Source organism: Coenobita brevimanus, chromosome 21 (genome assembly GCF_032717465.1).
Source record: "Coenobita brevimanus isolate Jiangsu-jjx chromosome 21, ASM3271746v2, whole genome shotgun sequence".
Lineage (NCBI taxonomy): Eukaryota > Metazoa > Arthropoda > Malacostraca > Decapoda > Coenobitidae > Coenobita > Coenobita brevimanus.
Genome location: NC_136974.1, coordinates 15,608,094 through 15,634,678, shown reverse-complemented (window position 1 = coordinate 15,634,678; position 26,585 = coordinate 15,608,094). Strand labels below are relative to the sequence as shown.

The 26,585-nt window shown below is 38.2% G+C and overlaps 1 protein-coding gene across 1 annotated transcript in view; it reads left to right on the top strand.

Annotated features, from left to right (window-relative positions):
* jus (EB domain-containing julius seizure protein) overlaps positions 1-26,077 on the top strand; it is a 690,978-nt gene extending 664,901 nt beyond the window's left edge. Inside the window, exons 6-7 of the mRNA XM_080266641.1 lie at positions 1,893-1,969; positions 25,275-26,077. Of these exons, the coding sequence (XP_080122767.1) occupies positions 1,893-1,969; positions 25,275-25,456 (259 nt within the window). The 3' untranslated portion in view covers positions 25,457-26,077. The remainder of the gene's footprint in view (positions 1-1,892; positions 1,970-25,274) is intronic.
* Positions 26,078-26,585: the final 508 nt, after the last annotated feature.

Below are 26,585 nucleotides of genomic sequence, written 5' to 3'. Positions count from 1 at the left end.
GTTATGGAAAGTCTGCAGAGAGGTGGCAGCAGTATCCCTCTATACACGATAGTCCATATTCTCTTTGGTTATGGAGACTAACTGTCGCTTCTTCCTTACCAGCATATTTCTGCATATAACACGCCAGTTTTCTCTCCGATGCAATTTATTTATAAAAAATCGGCGCTAGAAATATACAATTAACAAACGAGAGAATATTAGGTATGACAGACAAACTATATCACTAAGGAAAAGGAGCTTGAAATGCCTATTAGCGGAAGAGGACACCACCCACCACCGTGTGGTATTATAGTTGGCTTAATTGATTTCACAGCACCTTAGTGATGTACTGCGTCTGATACCCCGCCATAGCCACTCTGCTTTACTGGCGCTACAGTTATGTCAAGATCATCAAAATGAAATAATATACAATAAAATATTGAAGGCGAAATATGCACCGTAAATGGCTTAGGAAGCAGTGCCAGAAAGTGTCACATACCAACGAGAATACGGCTGCCAAACATCCAACCCTCACTGCATTGACAACAGCCATGTGAATGGTAGATTAAAACATTTTACCAATTATCTGTTTATTGACAAATTTTGTTTCCTCTTTCACTAAATGGCGATTTAATGTCCATAAGTTACCATCAAAGGGCGCGTTGTACTATAAAGAGATATAATATTAGCTATGTTATAAGCGATGTCAGCTATGGTGCACTAATTGCATTCGTGAATAGTGGTGTATGTACAGTATATATATATATATATATATATATATATATATATATATATAGATATATATATATATATATATATAAATATATATGAATGCAGTTTTGTGTTTGTATTTTTTAATATAACAGATAATTGGTATCTTCACATATGAGACTTGCAGAATTACAAATGAATTAATCTATCATTCGACAGCAATTTATTAGGTTTTATATATATTTTGTCACCCAGTCAAGTGCCCGGATGTTTAGTAACGCACGTACGCATCGACACACTAAAGGGAGGGAGAACAACAACACATTTATCATCGCATGGTAATGAAGAGGCCATGGTGAGTCTCGTGAGTGTCTGTGTTAAGGCAGCCTGTGTATGTACTGTTGCGGCCGTCTTGCACACTCCTAACATGGGCTGCCACCTCTACCATACACGCTAATGGTGGGTGGTGAGACCCTTTCATTTCCTTGCCGTACTTATGGTGGGCAACATCTGTGAAAATCCCCCCACTCACACTTCCCCCACCTTCAACCTCTCTCCAGCTGCCACTCACCTGCAGTTGGCCACCATGTCTATTTATCCTTAGTCCCTTTGCAGATGGCGACGGCTGGCACTGACTTCCACACAGAGGTTTACTAGTATGCAGAATATAGTTTTTTACAGTAGTGTTTTTTTTTTACCGTGTCCATGCATTTGGCTAAGTATATGTATTTTTTACCTTTTTCATTCTAATATGCTTCATATATAACTGCATTATAATTTTCAGTTTGTCTCTTTCCAGTCTTCAAGGAATATTTTTAATGTTTGAACCACGGCTGATACTTTCTATATTATGAGGCACCAGGCTACGGTGGCTGTAGATTTTCATACGTCGAGAATTTCCTCGACCACCATCTTGCCTGTACTCACACTTTTCGAGATGCGCAAGAATCAGCGTCACATGAGCATTTTCAGTGATCAGTTCACCAACTGTTGCATTCCATGATACCTTTTCGCGTACTTATAAGGATAGTTTTTGTGGAAGAAAATGTTCACCTAGTCCCCCTCCTCCTCCTTTTGCAGGCTCATAGTCCACAAGAATAGATATTACACATGTGGGTGAAATGCATCTGACAATAAACAAAATGAGAGATATGGCGTATGTGCGACCCGACTGATGTGCTCCCACTCCTCCCTCTTTGCAGGGCCAGATTCCGCGAGAACCGTTCCATCTTCAACACCCCCAACCCTCGCCTGATGAACGCCTCCCTGTTCAAAGACAGTAAGTTGCTGAGCCCCGCCCGTGGGGATCGCAGGGGATCGCGAGCCAGTGTCCGCGCCCCTTCACGAGCTCCCTCCGTAACCTCCGTCAACGCCGCCACACGCAGTCCCAATGGCTCTCTGGCCAAAGGTTAGATTTTCGACGTCGGGCTTCCGGTCAGTCTCACTTTTCCCTCACGACAAACACCCCTTTCCCACCCTCATCTCACCCTCTCTCACCCCTCTCCCCTCCCTCGGCCTTGGCCACCCTTCGTCGGAGCTTATGCCTCTCGTCCCCGCCTGTAATGCCAGGGAGAGCATTTAGGATTCCCTTGTGCCACCCTGTCTAAAGCTTCAGGCTCGTGACCTTCTTTGACCCCTGGAATACTAGAGAGAAGATGCTGATTGCAGAACTGTTCTCTTCATGACCGTTCAGTAGACACACAGACGGTCATGACTCTGATTCCTGAATAATGCACGGTATAGAAATATTATGCTAATCTCAATGCACATGAAAAGTCACAAGGAGATTTCTGTTGTTCTTTTTGCCCCTGTCAAAAGATCTGTGCTCATATCTACAGAGGAGTCACTAAGATATCGTTCCACATTGCCCCAATGTCTAATTCAAGGAGTCACAGAATGGTCGTGCTGTAGCACCTGGCCTATAGAAAGGCCACGGAAGGATCGCTGTCTTTCATGATCACGTTCTCAAGTCTATAGCTCCAAGAACCACAGAGTCAGTCACCTATCTGCGACCCGTGATCATACAGTTGAACACCACTTATCCGTATATCATGCATCCCAAACGTCGTTAATGTGAGCACTTGTTAGAAATCAACTTGCAGTATGTAGATTTATTTAATGCAGATACAGGATTTTTATAAACAGATACTGTTTATTTCCCTTGGTACAGTAACTGTGTATAATGATTCATTAATTTTTACTGCTTGAATGCCTGTGGTTTCAGCTAATACTGTCAAATACACTTTCATAAGTATTTTTTCAGTTTGGCGGGGAAGGTAAAACTATGTGGTAACCAAAAAATACTGCAAAGTACATATTCTTTGTTTCTGTCGAGAGAAAATTATATACAGTGCATGTGGCAGAGTGCTAATTTCTTAATATCCATGTTATTGTTGATAAAAATAGGTCATATTCAATAATCCAGAAAAACTACTTATCCAGGAAGACCAGCTTCCCATGCATCCAAATAATCATCAATAAAATGTAGTTGTAATGACTGCAGAAGGTTACCTACCCTTTATGCGTCCCCGGTGAATAGATGAATAAACTTTTTTCCCCAAGAATGTAGATGAGTATCAGGGGTCGCTGCTCCCCCTGGACTACTAGAAGAGCGGACTGAGAGGCACTTTGCTCGGAAGGGGGTCGAGGCGGGCTTCATTAAAGCATCGCGTGCCTCTTACCTCTGGCGTTTGATTCTCTCTGCATTTTCAGCCTTGTTTAGACGAAGGCGCTGTGCTATTGAACTATCAAAGACTCCTGAAAAGTCCCATCAAGTGAATGATTTTACTTTTTGGCTTGCATGTCTTAATACAGCCACAGTAACTATTTCTAACTCTATCTTTAAACTCCCCTCCCCTCTCTTGGAATGTTGTCTATCTTTTATATTTACTAGATAAACCAGAGAAAACTTAATATTCAACTAGACCAAGACAAATAATAACTCATGTAACGAAACAAAATATCAGTCACTGTTTTAATCCATGGTGTCTGTTTCTCTACTTCACCCTTCTCTACAGCCACAGTTCATCCCCTCAGATACCTCTTAATAGTATTTTCTCTCCCTCTCTCTCCATTTTTTTTTCCTTTTGCGCTGCCTGCCAATTGCCCCTCCCTCCTCCCATTTCTCTCTCCTTCCTCCCTTCCTCTCATCCTTTCCCCTTAATCCCAAGCGCCGTCAACAGAAACATCAACAACATAATGTACAGTAAACAAGTACACCAGTCTCCTGTCGGCGACTGGCAATGACATTGCAGATCTTTAAGACGACAGTGGCGCCATCTTGTGTGTGTATATATATAAATATTGGGGGAGGTAAAGAAGGGGAGGGGAGGGGGAGACCAACATAGCAATCCCCCCTCTCCTCCCCACTCCCTTCCAGATCTATCTTTTCTCTCCACCCCTCCCCCTCCCCCCCCTCTCCAATCTGTTTCCTGACTTCACACTTTTCCTCCCCAAAGTCAACCTCCTTCTTCCCCCACCCCAAACAAGTTGCACTATAATACCTTTCGGCCTCCCCTCCACTCCCGCAAACCACCCCACTAAACCCCCAACTGTCTTTACACCCGCCCCTTCCCCTCACACACTCACTTTGCCCTCCCCCCCCCCCAACTAAAAGCAACTAACTAGCAACTTGTTTGGGTGTAAGATCGAGGACTGGAGGTGCTATCACCCTGGGTGAGTTTGAATTACCTGCAGTATTGAAGGGCCGCCCCAGCTCTGTACGTCACTAGACATTTTTTTAACGTTTTAGTCACCCCAGAAAATCTAGATGTAGGGAAAGTTTTGAGCTACTTGCCAGTGGAATTCTAGATGAGTTTTGTATGAAAAAAAAAAATAGATCAGTAGTTTTCATGTAGCATTTTTGTGCAATACCTATTTTTTCAACTATACGGATTCAAGTTAGTATCTTCTCAAGTAACTATCCCACTCTAGTTCCCGTAATGATACCAGAGGTTTTACAGTTGCGTGAGAGATCCTTGTTGCCGGAAATAAGACAGTTTTTTCACCTATGCTGTCCATTCAGTCCAAAGTCCATTCACTCAAGCTTATATCCCATTTTAGTGTCGGTGAAGATTTTTAAAGTATTTCTTGACTGAAACTTTAGCCCCTATTTTTCATCAGTAGGCAGTCCATTCCCTAACCGTCCATGTAGTGTAAATCCAGTTCACTTAGTACCAACTTGCCTAGTGACCTACAGAGTTGATTTTGCGAGACGGCTCTTCCATTGTCTCAGTCTCCCTCTCGCATGATCTCCCTCTCTCTCCCTCGTCCTAGGGTAAGTAGAAAGGGGATTTTACGTGTAGTTTTTGCATGCCAACGAAGAAAAACCACCTGAAAAACTACCCACTGTGTGTTGAAGACCCCATTTGTGTAGTTGTGAAGTTGCTTTGTCCACTTGTTTGGCCACCCATCAAAATGTCTTTCCCTTTCCCTAGTGTGTTAATTTGTCTCCCTTCTTCCATATTCTCCAGTAAACATATACACCCGTGAGCTACAGTATAGTTCTTCCTCCCACTCCTAGCTGAACGGACATAGCCAGGGTTTCACAACGAACAACAATTTGCTGGTGGTGGTTCGAAGGTTTTCTCGACTGCACGAGGAACAGTGTCATGGCGAGGTGATCGTCGTGCAGACCAGCAGAGCTTCCAGCTACTAAATACAAAACAACAGATCATCGTTCGGTGTGAAATCCTGGTTACAGCTTCCTTTCAGCCAAGGACAATGGTAGAGGATGAATAGAATCTGTCTCACGTCTATCCCAACCATCCCTAATACAGCTGTAGCCACCTCTCTGTAGCCACTCCTTAGCAACCCAGCAAGAGACCTATGGAAGCAAGCACACAGACTCATATTCTTGTCTGCTTAGGAGGCCCTCTGGCACCTCTTTCTTACTGATTTATTATGCATACTACATCTTACTGTTACCTTGTATGCTATTCATGCCATTTTTGTCTGGACGGACATATATTGCATATATAACATACAAGAGAATTTTTTTTTAACGTGCTATATGTAGAAATAAACTGGTAAATTGAAGGAACTAGAAGGCCTGCCAAGCCAGAGAGCATACGATGCACAGACACCCACAGATAGACAGACACCACATGTGAAGCCTGCTGGGGACACCGCGGGGCTATGCAGCACCACCACGGCGCACACCATGACGCACCCACAGTAATCAGTGCTAATATATGTACCTTACCTTTACTTTGCAGCTCTTGTCACCTGGGGCACAAAACAGAGCCAGGTGATGAGCAAAAGTTAATCACAAACCTGTACTACCGCTTTCTGCAGCTACCTTCTCGAGTTCACTGTCGATGGCAAACTTGTGAACAAAGTAAAAACTTTTTAGATTCTGAGATCCATGGTCAGTATCAAAAGAAACAGTGATACGGTGATACTCTTAATTTATCCTTGTAATTTTGTTACTTGAGTAGGTTTGGTATATTGCTCATGTCTCGAGAGATATTATAAATCTCCTGGACCCGAATGATAATGATGATGATGATGATGAAGTAGAACGTTTAAATCTACCTGACTTTCTTGTATGCTCCAGTGTTTTAGTAAATTCTACTCAACAGTAAGAGTTGTACTTCTATATATATCTCCGAGGGATGCGATCTCAGAACCTCATGAATCAGTTGTTCCAACATCAGTGGTGCACAGTTCTTATATAATATGGATGTTTGATGCTAATTCTAGAGGTCTGAAGTTCGCCTCCTACCGAGATAAAGTAGACAAAGAGTTATTATTCATTTCTGGGTGTGCTGAACGTATAGACACAAAGCTTACATCACGCAGAATGAATTAATATTTAGGTCAGTGCTCCAGAAGGTCTGACTGCAAATAGCGGTTGCATAGTATATTAGAAAAATCATAGCTACACTGTTACATGTTCTTGCTGTACTAAGTAAACTTATTTGTAAAAATCTTCATATATATATATATATATATATATATATATATATATATATATATATATATATATATATATATATATATATATATATATATATATATATATATATATATATATATATATATATATATATATATATATATATATATATATATATATATATATATATATATTTATTTATTTATTTATTTATTTATTTTATTGTACATTGCATCTGTTACAATTGTACCTTTCTTTTCAGCAGCATTAGTAGTGATGGTTTGGTCCAGATTTTTAAAAACTTGGACGTAGAAAACATAGTGCCGATTTTTGCGTAGAGAATAGTGTAGGAATTGCTTAAGTTTCGCTTCATGAACACTTTGTTCAGGCACACACAGCGTACACCCCCGACACTGTACAGCGAATATGTTACGTGGACAGACATAAAAACAAGAAATACAAAACGAAACAAGAAATTTGTTAGTCCATTTTACCATATTGGTTGTACAAAAAAAAAAAAAAAAAAAAAAAAAGTTCGTCAATTTCGCATAAAATACAAAGAAATCTCTATTATTTATGTACTGCTTGGCATCTCTAAACTGGATGGTGAAATCTAAGGAGTCAACGATACTCTAAGGCTGATAACACTAGATTTTTTTAGAAAGTTTTAGAAAGCTTGTTAAGTTTAGGTAAGACATTGAACTGAAGGATGAGGTAGAAAATGAAGTTATAAAGATGTGATGAGAAGAGAAAGAAATAGAGAAGACAGGAAGAGGAGAAGGGGGAGGCGAGGAGGGTGAGGATCATGGAGGTAGGATGGTAGTAACAGGAGACTTGGTGTCGAAGGTAAAGTGGAGAAAAATCGGAGAGAGAGAGGGGGGGGGGAGGGAAGGGAGAGGGGAAAGGGAAAGTAGAGTAAAAATACAAGGGGAGGGATGATAGCAAGGAGAGAAAAAGAGGGGAAGGGTAAAGAGGAAAGGTTTGGAAAAAAGTGGGGGAGGTAGAATAAGAGGATGGAGAGGGGAATAGAAAGGAGCAGAAGGGAATGGGCAAGAAGGAAAGGGAAAGGGAAATAGACAGAGAGAGGGAGGAAAAAAGGAATGGTGAAAAATGACTCCGGGATGAAGTGGGAAGGAGAGAAGTGTGAGGGGATAGCGAAGAAGAGAGGATGTGCAAGTGGGAAAGCAAATGAAAATTATGAGGGTTTGAGAAAGAAGAGAGAAGAGAAGGAGGTAGTAGGAGAGGATAATAGTAAGGGATAGAAAATTGAAAGTAAGGAGAGGAAATAAGAAAAGAAGAAAAGAAACAGGGAGACAAAGGAATAAGAGAGGAAAATGGGGAGGAAAGGAAGGGATGAGGAATAAGGAAGAGAAGAAGCAAAAAAAGGAGGGGAAGGAATGGAGAGAGGGAATAGGGAGAAGTAGGAGAGGTGCAAGAAGAGGAAGCAGTATGAAGGAGAGACAGACTAAGGTAAACAACACCTAAACACCCTCCCCACTACCCTCCGAGATCTAATCCAATCTGGCTCCCGAAAGTTATAATTACATGTTACAGGAGGCCACTATTGTTTCTGGCGGCCTCTACTTACACATTATTCTTACACAACTTCCGACAAACACCATCAGATTACTCATAACCTACTTATAAACATCACCAATCAATTTTATTACTATTTACTTATCAACAACGTCGAATTACCTACAACTGACCCACACAGCTACTTGTATCTGTTTACAAGTAGTTTCAGATATAACCTATTTATTAACAACAAACTCTTAAAAAACTGGAGAGTGAAGGCGATATATTGGTTTGGGGAAAGTAATAGAGTGCAAGGCGACTGGAATTCAGATACAATAATTCCCCTTATACAAGGGGAAAGAGGATTCCATGGCAATTATATATATATATATATATATATATATATATATATATATATATATATATATATATATATATGTAAAATGTGTGTGTGTATGCTTGTGTGTGTGTGTGTGTGTGTGTGTGTTCCCATATCTCGGCAGCAGGTTTACTTTTAGACAAATCTAGTTGAAAAATACAGCAACTTCTGCATTTATGATCTTCTTCCAAATAATTTCAACTTTGCTGGCGGCAGGCTTCTGCTCCTACTTTAATATTATTATACTTCTACCCAAAGGCATTAGTAGAACGCGTAGAGAAGGTTATATTTCTTGTATTCACTACGTGTTCTACTAATGTCTTTGGGTAGAAGTATAGTAGCATTAAACCGGGAGTAGAAGTGCGCCGTCAGGAAGTTGAAAGTATTTGGAAGATCATAAATGCAGAAGTTGCTGTATTTTCCAACCATATATATATATATATATATATATATATATATATATATATATATATATATATATATATATATATATATATATATATATATATATATATATATGGAGAGTGAAAGACTGACGAAGAGAGTGTATGTGAGTGACGTGGAGGGGGGAAGAGGGAGGGGGAGGCCGAGGATGAGATAGAGGGATGGGGTGGAGAGGTATATGAGAGAGGGGTGTGTGAGTTGGGAGCGGGGCAGTGAAATGGCGGGGGACACGACGACGTAGAAGCGATTTGTTTGTGGCCACCCCGAACGGGATTGAGGCGTCTGGCAATAGACAGATAGATAGATATAGATAGATATAGATAGATAGATAGATAGATTTATATGTTTATAGATAGCTAAATAGATATCATCCTAGTGGGACGGATAATTGTATAAACGTAGGATGGCTACAGAGTGAGTGAGGTAGAGAACCGAGGGAATGGTAATACTGGAACAATGGCGTGCTGGGAAGGGGAGGGGTAGTATAGACCAGATCCTGTCTGAGATGTACTGTATACCAGAAACTTGTTTAGAAAAGGGAAAAAGTTGAATGCTATCTTCATGGATCTGAAGAAAACATACGATTGAGCTGGCAGACAAATAACGTGAAAGGGGCAGGGAATATTATGGGGAAGGTGGGACATTCTGACTGCTGCTGAAAGTAGGTGTGGGGATGCAAGGGCAGCAGAGCCTGTGAAAGAAGTGACCAAGTTTCTTTATTTGGATGTCAGATTCAGACATGGATGTCTCATTTCTCCGTGGTTTTGTATATATATATATATATATATATATATATATATATATATATATAGAGAGAGAGAGAGAGAGAGAGAGAGAGAGAACAATGAAATCACGGAGTACTATAGGTAGTAGACTAAAAAGTCCGGAAACGGCGAACATAATCACCTTTAAATACAAATGTTTTGTGATGAGCAGGGCGTTAAATTTGGAAGATGAAGCTTTAGAAAGTGTATGGCAGGGAAGAAGGAATGTGACTCACCTAAGGTCACTGACATGGAACAAGGAGATAAGAATGGAAGTAAAGTAGTCGTTGTATGATATTGCAGTCCCCACACTAATGTGACGAAGGGAAACAATGACGTTGTTGGAATGACGCAAGTCAAGAGTGTGTTGAGTTAATGACTTATCTGAGAGGTGCGTCTAGAGTAACGTGGAGAGACAAACACAGGAGGAAGTTCTGAAGGATTGTGGTGTTGTGAATGAGGTGGAGAGTGTTAGGAGGAATACCCGTAGATGGTTTGGCCATATGGGCTAAATGGAGGGTGAAACATTGACTAGGAGAGTGTGAGAGAGGTGGAGAGGGAGGGAGAGAGAGAGAGAGAGAGAGAGACTGGGGGGGGGGGATGAGGTGGAGGGAAGGGATGGAGAAGTACACGAGTGAGAGCGATATTGGGTAAGGGATGGGTTGCTTCATCTCGGAGGACAGGGCGCTTTGGAAGCGATGTTTCCGTGATTATAGTTCGATGAACAGCACCACACGCACCAGCCAACCTTCTCCATTCGTACTTACGAGTAGAGTCAGATTACTTACTACCTACTTACGAGAACAATCAGATCCACCAGCCAGCCATTTGAGAACATTTAATACTTTACTTACAGACATACTTACAGCCTACTTACGAACATCACACCCACCAACTTACCAGCCTACCTATACCTGACAAACAGATCTACTTATTCCCAAGTTACGAACAGCATCAAATCCACCTGCCAGTTAACTTGTACGTTACTTACAGACCTACTTACCCCCTGCTAACAAACAGCATCATAACTGTCTCCTACGAATGCCTACAGAGAAAACATACCTACTAACCATTCTACTTACAGGTACTGACATACTAACCTTCTGTTAATTACATACTTAATACCTTGCTACCTTCTGCACGAGGACGTTCTTTATTTTTTGTTCATGTCATCTACAGACGATTTTATTTTGCACAGGAGAAACTTTGTGCTGAAGGGGTTAGATCAAGGCCTCGTTAACCCCCTCAGCTGAATGAAATCGTCTGAAGTGAGCAAGAGCGAAATAGAGACATCCTCGGTGTGAAAGGTTTAAAATACACACTCATGTCTACTTACCTCTCAACAGGAAACACTGAAATTTCCACTTACTAGTTACCATGAAATAGAAGAATACCTACACACCCTCCTACCAACAGCCTACCTACGTTAAATTGTACATTGTACTTACACCGTTAATGCATATAAACCTATCTACTTACCACCTGCCAACGTAGTCTCTTGCTTACCCACCCACCTACCTACTTACCTACGTAAAGTGTACTTTCACTTAGACCTACCTACTTACCAACCTAAAGTGTACTTACCCCTAAACCTACCTACTTACCTACGTAAAATATGCTTACACCTAAACTGTATACTAACCTAACTACTTACCACCTTATAACGTCCAGTACTTTGCTTCCCCCCCCTACCTACATCCTTACCTATCTACCTTCGTACCTACCTGTGTACTCGTGTAGCTACCTTTCGCTGCCTGCCTACTTACGGCCTACTTACCAGCTTCATTCACTTTGCTTTAGTCCTGCCTGTCTACATACCTACTTACATATACTTCACTGATATGAGCCTGTCTACCTGCATACTTGAGCACCTACGCAGTTACATGCTTACTGACCTACCTACTTACCTGCCTACCTGACCTTCCTACTTACCTACCTACATACCTGATTACCGTCCTACCTACCTACCCAAAATGGAAGATTCGTAAGAGACACCAAACTTAACTCTCTTCACCCTACCAGAATCTTCCTTTAGTTTTCCTGCCATTTTTCTCCGCCTCTCCACCTCATCTCTCCTTCACTTCCTCGTCCACTCCCTCCCCTGCTCCCTCCCCCCCCAAAAAAAAAAAAAACATGCAATAGCTAACCAGAAAAATGTCTAAAAATATGAGTCTTCTAATAAAACAGAAAACGCAGTTCATAAAATCAGATTGACCCTTATATTCTCCCTGATAAAAAGTGTTTTCTAAATTATTACCATTATTATTTTCATCACTTATTAACCCCTTTTGCTTATGGACGAATTCAGTCTTCAACTCATGCTGTCTCCAGATATTTCATAGATCGTAGAGGAAACTTTTCAGACTGAAGGGGTTAACTTTCACTGACCCCTTAAGTACAAGGGGAATCTCCCAGGTTCATTTCGTCTAAGGGTGCCATCAACAAGATATTAAAATTTTAAAAAAGAAATCTTGTTGAAGGGGTTGGAAATTATAATTTTAGTATATAAAATGTTAAACATTTAATAAGGGAGAATTTTACAGACGCTACTTCCACCATTCTTCTGGTTTATGCTCCATGTACCATATAGAGTCCTAAGTCCTTTGTGAGAGCATGGTAGAACACAGTGTTGTCGTGCAGAGCTCCCGTGTAAATTAGAGTACAAAAAGAACATAGTTTTTTAGTGACAGAGTCCTGGGTGTGTACCTTAGCATCTTTAGCCTGAAATTTGTTCAGACTATGGTAGCTCTGAATATGTCTTAGTTCCACTATAACTTATCCTACTGTATGTACAACCTTGATATTCTACACCTTCTGCATTCTATCATAAACCTACTAATTCTCATTCATTATTCACTGCTAAGCACACAGCTATTGAAATTATATGAAATAAATTATAAAATAATAGCACTGAATCACTAATGTAATCTTGAACATAGGACAAAAAACTTTTAATAACAGTAACTTTAGCAAGAGTGTAATATGTGCCACATTAGTGTAGTTATACATAATAGATATTAACAAAAGTAGTTTTTTTTTTTTACATTAGGCCAGTTGTAATTTGTGGTATGCATTATAAATCTGTATAACATTTTAAGTAGATAGTGCAAGCTACTGTCAACAGCTGCATGAATAATTTCGTGTTCTAAAATATTTCAGTTAGGATTTTAGTGATTTTAGAGAACATAGTCTGATTAGATTTTTAAAATTATTAATGGTTTTGAGTTCATGGAATTACAGCATGTAGTATTTTATATAGATGATGTTTTCATACAGACATCAAAATCCTAAAAGCAAATGTAAAGTAGTATGCAAACTCCTGAAGTTCCATAATAAAACCAACACAAAAAATTATGGTTATCGGATGATAAGAGAGTCCACAGTACGCATTATGAGTCAGACATTTACGATGATGGGGAAAAAAAAAAAAAGTTTTCTTAATCTGGGAAGAATTTCACCATACTCTCCATGCCACCTGCTTTTGCTTATTCCAGTAATTTAAACATCTGACAGTGATGTGTGCAGTAGAAATCGTATGAACAGTATTATTTTTCAGTGGTTTTCTTGATATCATTGCTCGTATCTACAAACTGTTGTAACATTAGACTGCTAATTAATTCAAGTTCAGTCAGGCTTCAAGGGGCACAATCTAGATGACAAACAGGCATGGTTTGTCACACGCTTGCCCAGCACCAAGTGATATTGTATGCCGTTGTAACTATCTTGCCACTAACACTTACATACACCATTCACAGCTGAACAGGTCATACATCAGTGTTTTCAGAGGTACAGTGCACGGATATTTCCATACGGAAGTACTAAATACTGTAAATGTACAGTTGTCGGTAAAGAAATTTACTTGAAACAAAAATGGGCTTGGGAAGCTTCCTAACACTTTCTACTTTTTTTATATGCGTACAGCATATTGATATTTTCTTGTAGACTACTTAATTACGCAAATCGTATCGCTTAAGGAGATACAAGTAAGGTACAAGAGAACATGTGAGTGTAATGTGTAAAATAAGACTCAGAGGATATGGTGGTAGTGATCTTGCTAATGCCACAAGAAGAGGACTCTTAGATAAAAGACGATGTAGGAAGTTGGTGAGCTGGACATAAGACTCTGAAACACTGTCAGTATTGTTCCTTGTCTGTGCATTCTGCGTCTGACTTTAAATTAAGTATTATATGATTCGTTCATGTTTGGTTGTCAAATTCATTGATGCTGGCTAATTAATAATAATAATGATAATAATAATAATAATAATAATAATAAAATAATAATAAAATAATAATAATAATAATAATAATAATACTTATAATAATAATAATAATAATAATAATAATAATAATAATAATAATAAAATAATAATAATAAAATAATAATAATAATAATAATACTTATAATAATAATAATAATAATAATAATAATAATGATAATGACAGAAAAGCATTCGGGAGTCGAATGCTAATCGCCCGCCAGAAAATGCTGTTGGCCAAGTCCAAGATTTCGGCCATATCTTGATATCCGGAAGGTTTCATGTTGATAGCTCACGCCGTTCATGAGATATAACGGGAACACACACACACACACACACACACACACACACACACACACACACACACACACACACACAGAGGCGGTCAAAAACATTATCGCTCCGTCTTGTAAATGCGGGCGATAATAAGGAGTGAACATTAGTCTGTCTCTGGCACTGGACTAACAAAAGCATAAATAAATAGACAGATAAATAGATATAGATATATATATCAGCCTACTGATGCCTACTCACTCAGCCAGTGCAGTGTTTTTGCAGTCTCCTCCCATTAAACTCTTTTCAAATGGGCGTGGTGAAATATTCCTCTAAGCACTGCCCATTTTCCTACCCAACCGATGGGGTGGGTTGGTACCCGTGACGCCTTATCTCCCGGCTTCTGCCACTCTGTGATCAGCCAGTGGCAGGCGCCCTGTAGTTCCACCAGGTTCTGCTAGCAGGTTCAGAGGGGTGGAGGGAGGGCACAACAGCGTTTATAGTACAGACAACTGTTGAATGGTTGGTTGAATGATTGAATTACTGATTCTTGACTAGTAAATAAATAAGTAAAATGGTGTGTGAATGATCCTGGACTAAAAAACAAGAATATAAAACACTGGTTAAAATGACTGGTTGTAGTCCCACCAAAACTATATGGTTGAGTGAGTGGTTCCAACATCCCCTCCACTCAAAAAAAAAAAAAAAAAAAAAAAAAAAAAAAATTGGGTGACTAATTCTAGCCTTCCCCTTAAGATTATATAGATAGATAGATAGGTAGGTAGGTAGGTAGGTAGATAGACTGATAGATAGATGAAAAGATAGGTTGGCTGATTCTAGCTTAGTAACTAATACACGAAAGTTGATGGATGAATCGGGTGAATGATGATGCCCTAATTAGTTCCTCGTGTTCTCTTTGTTATTTCATTCCGGGAAACTCCTGACGATTTAATGTCAGTTGAGAGCCGTGTAGGAGCCTGAGAGTGCTAATACTGTCAGGATGGGGACAGCTGCTCCAGTACTTATTGTACCAAATGCCGGAGGAGATTATTAACTGGGAGTGAGTCGTAGGAGTTTGAGTGTTTATATAAAGTGAGGGATATGTTGACCCATTTCCACCTAATATATTACCGTACTAAATGATAATATGAACGGCTTAGTAGCCATATTAATCAATATTTAGCCTAATAAAGTTAATCCAAGAGTGAGTCAATGATTTTGGCCCCCAAAAAAAAACTAAGTGCTGACTGATTCACTTATTATAACCAGTAATTATAATGGGTGTTCACGGTTGTCTACTTAGCTTCCTCAGTCCACACGTAGTAGTTATTTTATTCTTGTTTCTTTCTGTGGATTTCATTAAGCTTAGTAAAGACTTTTCTAACCTGAAGGGTTATATATAGCCGTCGCTGGTCCATTCAGTATAAGAGATGTTTTAAGAGATGTTGCTAAGCTGAATAAAATCTGATGATGGCCTGACTGAAGACGAAAAAGGCGGACGTCGTCAAACAGATGGGGCTAAAACTTAGATCGCCCTAGAGAACGTGTCCCAAGTTTTGGCTGTCATTTGTGAAACATCTGTGGTTATTAGCTTTAGTGAAGCTGTATCATCACATCACTGAGTGTAGTCAGTAACGATGCAGAAATGTCAGATCTGTTATGGTTCCACAAAGGATGGGTATAAGCCCATAGTAGTTATATGCCTTAATGACCCAGGTGCGTTCGATTGGCATAAACCTGTTTTAACAATAACAAACTACATCTTCACCGCATGCTTCAGAAATTATTGGTCATTGCTAGATAATCTAACGTCTTGAGTATCCTGCGGATATTCAGCTGTACAATTCCTCATCACCACTGCCACGCCTGTGGTTATTTTTAAGGTTTGTGTGGGGCCTGTGTGTTATAATTAATAGGGGATGGCAGGGATTGTATTCTGTACCCATCAACGTGGGGACAACGGACAATTATTAACACTCAGGTTAATCTCATAGGAATGAAACTGTCTCACGGTGCCCACAAAAGAATATGAAGGATCAGTGGCGGTAATATTAACACTCAGACTCCGTTACTCGCTCATCTAAATAATGTCATCTGACGTGAGCTGAGGAAAGAGAGAAATTAAGCTGTCAGTCTGAGAAAACGTAATTCGTTAGTATCCCCTTGAGGCAAAAGAAAATGTAATTAGTTACAGTACACTGAAGGGCGTACCTATTGTGATCGTCAGGAAAATATGGGACAGCAGCAGATTTACTGTCGGATGCAGTGGTAGAGGTATGTATGTATGTATATACTGTATGTATCTTAAATTATCTCATCAATGACTCACCCAGTTTGGATAAAACTAATACATACATTTGTGCTGGAGTGGTAGGAAGATGCTGCTCATTGCTGGAAGATCAAAATGCAAGGTACAAAAAACAGGGTGTACAGTATCACGTGAATGACTTGTTGGATTTGTATTAAAACCGGAACATTGTGTGTGAGGATAGGATGAAGTAACTCGATTTGGTGGAGATCGGTCTTAAGTCATGGTCATGGGTCAAGGTCAAAGTTCTAGCGCGGCGTCGCAGTGCCGTCTGAACACCACTAGTTTTGATTTTGCTTATGATTTCTCCAACTCTCTATGCGATTTTATTTCGCTCTGAGCAGAGTTTTCGATCTGGTGAGATCAAAGGTAGTTTTCATTAACTCCTTGACGACTAGGAGGCATTGAAAATCGTCGGGAGATATCAGGAACAAAGTACAAGCCAAAGAAGTCCACTGACAGTCACACCGAACCCAGCCTTATCCACCACCCCAACACGTCCCAAAAGATGTCCTTTGTCTTGGACACAACCTCCAGGCACACCCCACATGCACACCACACACACGCTCGTAACACTCTACAGTTGCAACTTGCCAGCTTCAACTTCAAAACGGTAAAGTGATTCAGTCAGTGATTAACCTAGTTAGAAACAAACTGAATTGGGTTGTCCCTATGGGTGCGGCCAAAAAAAAAAAAAAAAAAAAAAATCAAGGAGATAACATGGGAGACTCTTAATCGAGCCTTACCGGTACCATGGAAAAAACAGGACCGTCTATATCTGTATCATCTCATGTGATGCAGCACCAAACCTCCCCAGAGGGAGAGTGATAGCCTGAAGTAACCTCTTCCCATGTTGGAGAAGTACAAACCGAAAAGATGTATATGTAATAAAAGCAGTATATGTGAAAACTGAGGTGGAGTAATGGCTGTCTTTGTGAGTGCGGCAGGATATATCTGCCGAATTATCATCGGTAGCAACCGCTAGGATTCGGGTATATGTGAGTGTATGAAAGGACATACTACTGCCATCTGCGTACCCATATTAAAGCAAACAAAAATAAGGAACCATACTGCGTTCACAGCAACCAATTCGATGAACTATGTAACACCGAAGTTTAGTCCACACTGAGGAACCAGAGAATGTGTTGCTTGAGTCGTATTTTCTTTGGCTTAGGAGGCTTCCATCACCTCTTCCTGAACAAAGCACATTGTACCTTGACGGACATTTGTATGGAAAACTTGGTTTCAAAAACACAACTTTTTCTTTTTTGCACCTCTATCCAGCAATACATAATGAGTTTATAATTAGACGTTCTTGCATATAAAAAGTTTTTTTTATTTTCGTAATAGTACACAAGAGACTTGCTTCGGAGGCCCCAAGGAGGCGGAGCATGCAGCTCAAGTATAAAAAAAAAAAAATCATTGTAATCCCTGCTGAAGCTGCTGTTTCAGTGACTCCCCGTCGTGAGATGATTTTTACAGTAAAGCCCTAGTTTAGAAACGAATTGCAGTTCCCACATACTGCTTTCCATACACCTACAATATCGGTATTTACCAGTAACGTATGTGATATACGACTTTTGTAGTGAAGAGTTCATACTATTACTTTTTTCCATCATTATCATAATATTTCCATACCCAGTTTCGTATGTCTATGAAAATTAGACATGAGCTGTGAAGAAAAGTGTGTTGTTATCTTTCTAAGAGCCGCCCTGAAAATGTGTAACTTTCAACTCAAAACATCCTACACCCGGCTATTTGACTGCCAGTTTTTTGTATTAACACCCCCAAATATTCCTCGATTATTATTATAGTAGTACCTCCGTGCCAGTTTTCGCTTGTATAAGAAAGTGAGATTACGAGATGATGGGGCAAAATGGGCCATCTGGAAAAATTGCTATTTTCAACTCAAAATATGGTATAATTCGGCATTCAGCTACTATTGACTGGCTTTGTTTATTTAATATCGCTTTGCTTTTAGAGTTTTGAACACGAGAGAAAATTTGTCTTTCGAATACCCATTTGTTTATTATCTGTACTTAATAGATCTTGAACCTTCAGGGTAAAAAAAAAAAAAAAAAAAAAAAAAATTTCAAGTCCCATATTAGCTGCATAGATAAGTATGTACTCTCATTCTGGCAACATTAAATTCTGAGTAAAGTGACATTTATATCAACCAAATCGTAGTATAAGGTGAAGTAGTAACATTTTGCATTATAGGTGTGGTTATGTGCACCGAAACGCATGCCGGTTAATGTTTTCTCAAATTTTTCATTCATATATATATATATATATATATATATATATATATATATATATATATATATATATATATATATAACATGACAATTTCGTGTCATATACAGATATAAACTGATAAGGAAGAGGTGCAAGGGATCCTCCTACACCAACGACAATACAGATTCCGGATACCCGAAGAAGCCTATCATCAGTTCACACTTCTAACTCAAACTTTGATTTGGAGGAAAATAAAGATGCATGGGAATTTTCCGTCATCTCCATACCTTGTCCATCCTTCAAAAATATTTTTTCTCTAGTAACTAGAATTCGCATTTGGGAAAAGAAATTCATGGGTAGCTTTACTTTCTCCTTGTCTTTACCGTCAAACAAATCACTGTTATAACGGGGCTGATGTAGAGGGAGATAATCATCACCTGGTTAATCAGTCCAGTGCTTTGTGATGTGGGTTTTGAGTGTGTTCTCATTACATATTATGCAGTCACTCTTCACTGCCACCACATGATTCTGTTCAACTTCGCAGGGATTATTAAAACTGACAGGGTTGGATATAATTATCATTAATTCTTCCTTGTACAAAAAAGAAAGTAGTCTGGAATCAGTAAGAACTAAAAAAGAACGATGGCATCGAACAGGTTTACAAAAATCATGTGAGCGGTTTTGTTCTCAAATGCACCTGTGAAGAAACAGCATTTCTAAGTCATCCGTCGCTTGTGAGAAAATAACAAAAGTTGTCTGCAACAAAGTAAGCATTCAGATTTGGCACAGTCACCTAATTGCTATGAATAAGTCATATTTATGGCAGCCATGCTTAGCAATGGCGGGCGTGTTTGTCAGCTATAGTGACGCCAAACCATAGTACGGAAAGTGGTTTATTGAAACCAAATCCACGGCAAAGTGTGGCATCCGTAATTATGCGGGCCGTAGACAAACACATATCACGTTAATTCATCAGTTTCATCAAAAAATGCAGGTTTGACTTACACCTTGATTCCACAAAACACTTGGTGTTTCTCAAAGTTGTCAGGATCAAGTATCAAGTTTTATTATGGTGATTTTCCGTCATACGTAGCTATACTCGTAAAACTTTTTCTTACGTAATGGAATTACTCGTAGTTTCAGTAAATCACTCTTCGCACTACTATGGCTTCTCTGTAGCGTCATTGCAACTGACAGACATACTGACTGCAGATGAGCATGACTGACATTATATGGCACACTATCTTACAAATGACTTTTATGTAACTATGTGAAATTATAAAACTTTTTATTTACAGTCTCCCTCACAGAAGACAGGAGATTAAAAAATGTACGTCTTTTCCCAACATTTCTTCTTTTTTTTTTTTTTTTTTTTTGCAAATGAAATCAGACATACAACTCATGTGTACAATACACCCTGTATTATTAGTTTTTAAAAATGTATTTTACGTGAATGCCATGATTCTCCATCAGTTATTATTATTATTATTATTATTATTATTATTATTATCAAACGCATTAGATCATATTATGCAAGCCACATCATTTCGCGACCCAGATTTTATATTACTGAAGTACTAATGGTCAGGCTTGTGTGAGCAAAAAATACAGGTGAACTACACACCTGGCCTTCATCAGGACTTTACATAATACGTCTGAATGTCTTGCCATAAACATATTTGTGATTGTTGGTGTGATGGTGTTATTGTGATAGTTGTGATGTTGCTGTTTATGTCGCCGTTGTGCATAATGTACATGTGTTGGTGTAAATATCGTACAGTGTGCCCTTGATTTCTGTGGTCGTGTGTTTGTTGTAGATGTTGGTGTAGTTCTGTATAAAGTTAGACGGTGCTGATGTCAGTAATGTTCTTTTTGTGCCAAAATAACTGCCACTATTTTTGTGACTGTGGTTATTTTCGTTGTAGTTGCTGGTGGTGGTGTGTCTGTAGTTAGCTGGTTTTGTTGTCATCAGTCATCCCTTTGTGCCACCTGTAACATCTGTTGTATATGTGGCTGTGATGGTTTTCGTTGCAGATTGTACATTTCTTAATGTTATATCCCTCACTTGTTTCGGTAAGGTGTATTTCATTTTGTTGCTGTCTCCGGACGATTTTTGTCAACAAACAAGAGATATTTGTAATAATAAGTGTTAGATATAACCTTCTTTTGCACTTCCCTGCTAAAGGTCCTGTCTATCTTAAATCGTCCGGTGGTGGTCTGACTTAAGGGAAAAACATCATCTTACTGAAGGGGATAAATACTGTAGCCCTTCACTAGGTGTTTTTAGTAATGTTACGTGTTATTTGATTCACCCCATTGTGTTGTCCAGCTTTTGTTGATGGACCAGATTTTTTTTTTTTTTTTTTATGGGAATTTTGATGGTGGTTATTCTCGTTATTTTTTGGTGATTTTTAATACATATTATAGCGTCTGGATGTGGCACTGTTTAGCACCTATAATTTTACTTTATAAGAGGCACTTTCCAACATCATAAACACTCAATTTTTTTATTTTTATTATTTTCCATACATTTTCTGACATTATATAATTGATGCTTGCATACTTATCAGTCTCATAAGTATTTATCATGAAAAATTGTCATTTTGGCAGTTGTGCGAGATTATATATATATATATATATATATATATATATATATATATATATATATATATATATATATATATATATATGGTGACTTCATAGTTTTTAAGCATATGCATTATAGTTTTTTTTTTTTTTGTACCTTCTTTTTTGTTTGTATACGGATTCTGTACTACTTGTTTTTGAGTTGTTGTTTTTTAGCCGCAACATTTACTGTATTTAGCACTGTTTAGTTAGTTATTTAAGTATGTCTGTAATACTGTGTGCAGTGATGGTATAATGTACTGTTGGTGTTTTTGCTTCAGTATTGGTGTTGGTGTTGTTATACTGGTGTTTTCATTTTTGGTCTTGTTCATGTGGTGGTTTTGTGAGCAATGTTGTCAGTAATGTGGCATCCTTTTGGTAAATGTGTAGTGTTCCATAGTATTTTCGGTGTTCTTAATGTTTTTAACGTAATATGATGATTATTATGGATAGTAGAGGATTAGGCACAATTAATATGTAATTAATGTTCATGAAGGTAAAACCTCATTTATTCAGGCATTAACTAAAAATTTTAATAAGATTACAAGAAATAGCTGTTTATTTAGGTACTCGATATTTTCCGTCATTTATAAATACTGACAGCCTACTCTCTCTTCAGGTCAAGCGAGGATACGCATCATAACTTATAACTAATGTGAAGGACTGATGTTTTTTTATGCTAACTTGCCTTTTAACCCATTCAATCCGAGGACGTCTTTATTCACATGCATAAAACCTACGGGCGATTATATTCACCTGAGAAGAGACTTCGAATTTGAGTTTCATTTAATCTAAATAATTCCTCCATTACTGTGACGCTCTCAATACTGAATGAAAACGTATGAAAACAACGAGAATAAAAATTTATTAAACGTCAGCGGATTGATTGGGTCAGTTAGGGAACAGGATGTGTAAGGGAAAGTCCTGAGATGTAAAGAAGGGTTAGATTGAATGTGACAAAGTAAGAGTGAGGATTAGGTCAGGTAACGTTAAATGCCTTAGTGTGTTGTAATTATATAGTTTGGGTATCATTTTCCAGTGTTAGTGCATAACAGAAATATGTGGAGTTCAGTGGGAAAAAAAAAAAAATAGGACGGTTACATGATCCATTATTAAACGCAATTACAGGTGAAAGTAAAATGGGATGTGGATTTTTTAATATTTAACTTTGCATTCAAATTCGAAATATGGGATAATATCCAGGTTTCAGTAATGAACTAGATCTACGTTACATGAACGTAAATTTTACCAAGTTAGACTGGCTTCATGTTAGGTATAGTTTGTAAACAATCATTCTTTCTTTTTTTATGGCTTCATATTTTGAGCATTCTAAGATACGAAAGCATACAAAATAGAATTAACCTCAAAATCGCAAATCCACAAAATCAGAATCAATTTTTTATGTACAACTAATGCAAAAACAAATTAGCTGATCCCAAAATTTATAACATCGGAATATGTTCTAAGGTACGTAAATCACAGTGAGCTCCATTATATACCATACACACCTCTGTGTTGCAGATATTTAAAAATAAAAAAAAAAAGGATACAAAATCTCTGAAAGATCTACATTAGAGGTACTCAGAGCTAAGCTATTTGTATTCCAAGGCAGAACCATAGTAAATACTGAATGCAAAGTAGATTCAGATTTCATCTTACAGGAAGGACGAGATATGTCATAAATTCTAAATGACAAAATATTTTCACAGGGAAACTAGTCATCGAATTATGTACGATTAACCCCTTGACTATGATGACACTTGTCATACTGAACTCTTGCTGCCACTGGACGATTACTGTATGTTCAGCTGATAAGAGACTTTCAAACTGGAGGGGTTATAATTATGTTGCCCTCAGTAATCTCTCCTTTATGACAGAGCTTATGCTGAAGAATATCGTCTGGTAGTTGCAAGGATTTAGTTAACAAGTCACTATACTGAAGGGGCTAAAGCTTAAGGTTCAAAATAGGTTGTACTGTATATTAGAATGATAATGGCAAAACTGGTTATACAGTTTAGGTGCTCCACAGTTTAGAACGATTCTGCAATTAGTGGACATAAAATACAAAAGTAAACAATTTTCGCAATAAAATGCAAGGGAATGTGAAACACGTACAGTTTCGGCCAGTATTAATGCTCCACTTTCTCGGTGAACCAATTTGAGACTCTTATATTTTGAAAAGTTTGCTGGGCTCCAAACATCCTACGACTGGGACTGGAAGGTCACTGTTCACTGTTTCGTTTGTTTATGTAAGAAAGTGAAGCATTATGTCTGCAGCTGTATTACAATAATATACATACAGTGATAGGTCCACTGGCTACATTAGAAGTGTAGAGCAAACCTGATGGCTTATTGTAAGGTAATGGGAATCTTGTACAATAACTATAAACATGCTATAACCGAAGTGATTACATAGTGAACTGAGAGCAAGTCTGATACACAAAATATGTCTTTTAAGAACTTTTTGGCTTTATTTAGGTTAGGCAATGTCAGCTAGCTCAGAAATACAAATAGTTGAAAAACTAGCTTACACTGATTGTAAGTTAGAATAGGTAGTCCAGAAAATCACTGTCAGGACTTTTTTCACTGAAGTACAGGTAACTTCGAATAGTTTCAGAATACAAGGAAGTGCAAATACTAGAGGAAGAAGAAGACTTAGAGCTTTCCCTATCGACTGCACAAGGGTAATTATGGCACACAATTAATTTTTCCTAATTCCCAGTCTTCCTTTAGAATATGATCCCTATTAGTTCAAGTTCCTAATTCTAGTGCTTGGCCAATATTAGCTTGCACAACTGTAGCAGAGTAGACAGCTTGTGAGGTCGACATGCTAGAATTAAGGTGCACATATGCTTAGTTTTTTCTAAATACAAAGAAAATGCTAACCGGATGACAAAATAGAAACTGAAAAAGTAGTGATAAGTAGTGACTTTTTTTTTCTGAGGTACAGAAATAATGTCATATAGTTCTTAACCCATTCAGTTTGGGGACCCCCTTTTTCCTTTTGGTTTTCTATCCTGACGATTTTATTCAGCTTATGGTAGAATTCTCGAACTGAAAGGGTTGGATATCGGCATAACAGACCCCTTCAGTAGGCCGCTTCTAAGCTGAATGAAATCGACTGGTAGAAACAAGACTGTGCAAAACAGAAAAATCGCCTGTAATCAAAGTGTTTAACACATATATACAAGACAGTGAAGAAAATCATATAATATGCGGTATAAACGACATTGTTTTGCATTAACTATAAAGGTATAAATACGTTACAAAAGGAAAAATCTAGAACTCCATTTAAATGGTATTATTGTAATTTAGTTTGAAAAGAATTTTTTATCTTAGGACTTAGAAGTTCAGGTCGTCTTATTTCATTATTACAAATAATCTATAAACTCTTATCCTGTAACTTTTATATTCCATAATCTAATAATTTTTGTAATTCGGAAATTCTAGAAACCTTGTCTTGCAGAACTTAAGTAACTCAGGTAAGCCTCGAGTACCTTACCGTAGGCATCTGTTACTAGCCTTTATACTACAAGATTTGCAATTCAGTTACAGTAAAAAGATGGCTCTAAAATAGGTCTCTGGTCAGTGTAGCCCAGATAAAGCTTTGGAACTTTAGTAATTCAGCTAGTGTCGAATGTCTTATCCTAAAAGTCTGCAGTCAGATTAGTTTACTTTAGAATATATGCCACAAACATTAGAAGCTAACAATCTAAGAATCATATATCTTAGACATTTTAGTAGAAATTTTAGCACTCAGGTAGTCTAAAATTTCTCATTCGTAAACTTTTTTGTTATCTGAGGTTGTATATCCTTAAAATTTTTGCATCTAGATAGTATATCCCTGTATCAGAGGACTTGTGTAATTCAGGTATAGTCGATGTTACAGATAGGAGGCGTGGGAGCACTATGTCTGCCGTCTCGGCAACTGGGTCCGCTTCGGCTGCTTCTCCTGCCACACAGCAGACCCAGCAGCAGACCCCAGCTTCCGCCAAGTCCACTGACACTCCCAGCAAAGACAAGAATGAGACTACCGTGGCTATTGAGACGGTGGACTAAAGGACAGGAATACTCAAGGAAGTACCGAAAGAGTGGATGGAGAACATTGCATGCCAAGAGGATATGGTTCAACAGAAGTGAAATGGTTTTAGGTAGAAAGAATAGGTAGGAAGAAGACTTTTTTCAGAACTGAAATCACCAATAGAGTACTGAAATACCATGAAGCGACTGAAGGCAGCTAGGTAGACCTAGCTCGGTCAAGAGGTGACTCTAGTAATCTGAAACCATTGTAGATGGAAAGGAAATAGCTGATTAGGGACAGGACCACCATAGGTCGAATAGTTGATTTGATAGGAATGACACTGAAAGTTATAGTATGTACTTTGTTGGTTAGAAACATTGTAGAATCCGTCAATTCCACAAGGGAGTAATTGATAACGTTCATGAATATTATCCACAATTTATGGCTTTGATGAGACTAATTAAAATCCGGAGAAATGATACAAGCCGTGAGGAACGTAGCTGATTAGTTTCAGTGGGTTGTAACTTCATTAATATTAGAGGAAACTTAGGTGTATCTAGTTCCCTTACTCTACATTATCCAAGCAAAGTATAAAATCGACATTTGATGCTGAATAATAACCTAGCTGTCTGGGGATTTCAGCATGATCAGGTATATGGGGAAAAAAGTGTACAAGTCCTTTGACTATCTATGATAGTTGTTCGCAAGTGTTAAAAATTGGTTTAGATAATCCTGAAGCTTGATACTTGCAATTACAAAGCAACGATTAACTGAGACAGCGAAGGTTAATTGAAACCAACAGATGTTTAAATTAGTTGCAAAAACCCTCCTCCAACATGTGTAGGTTGAAGCAATATATATATATATATATATATATATATATATATATATATATATATATATATATATATATATATATATATATATATATATATATATATATATATATGGCAGAGCTTTCGGGTTTTAGCTGTTTTAAAAGCTAAAAAAAATAAAGAAGTGTTTTCTGGGGACCACGAAAGTTTACTGTTAACAATAGATGTCTGTTTTCGTCTGTCCTTTACGATAGCTCAGCCACAAATAGATTCTCATGTGTACTCGGATCTGTAGAGTAACTGTACCCTAACCCCACGTACCCATTCTTGTAATAATTAAGAGACGGAAACT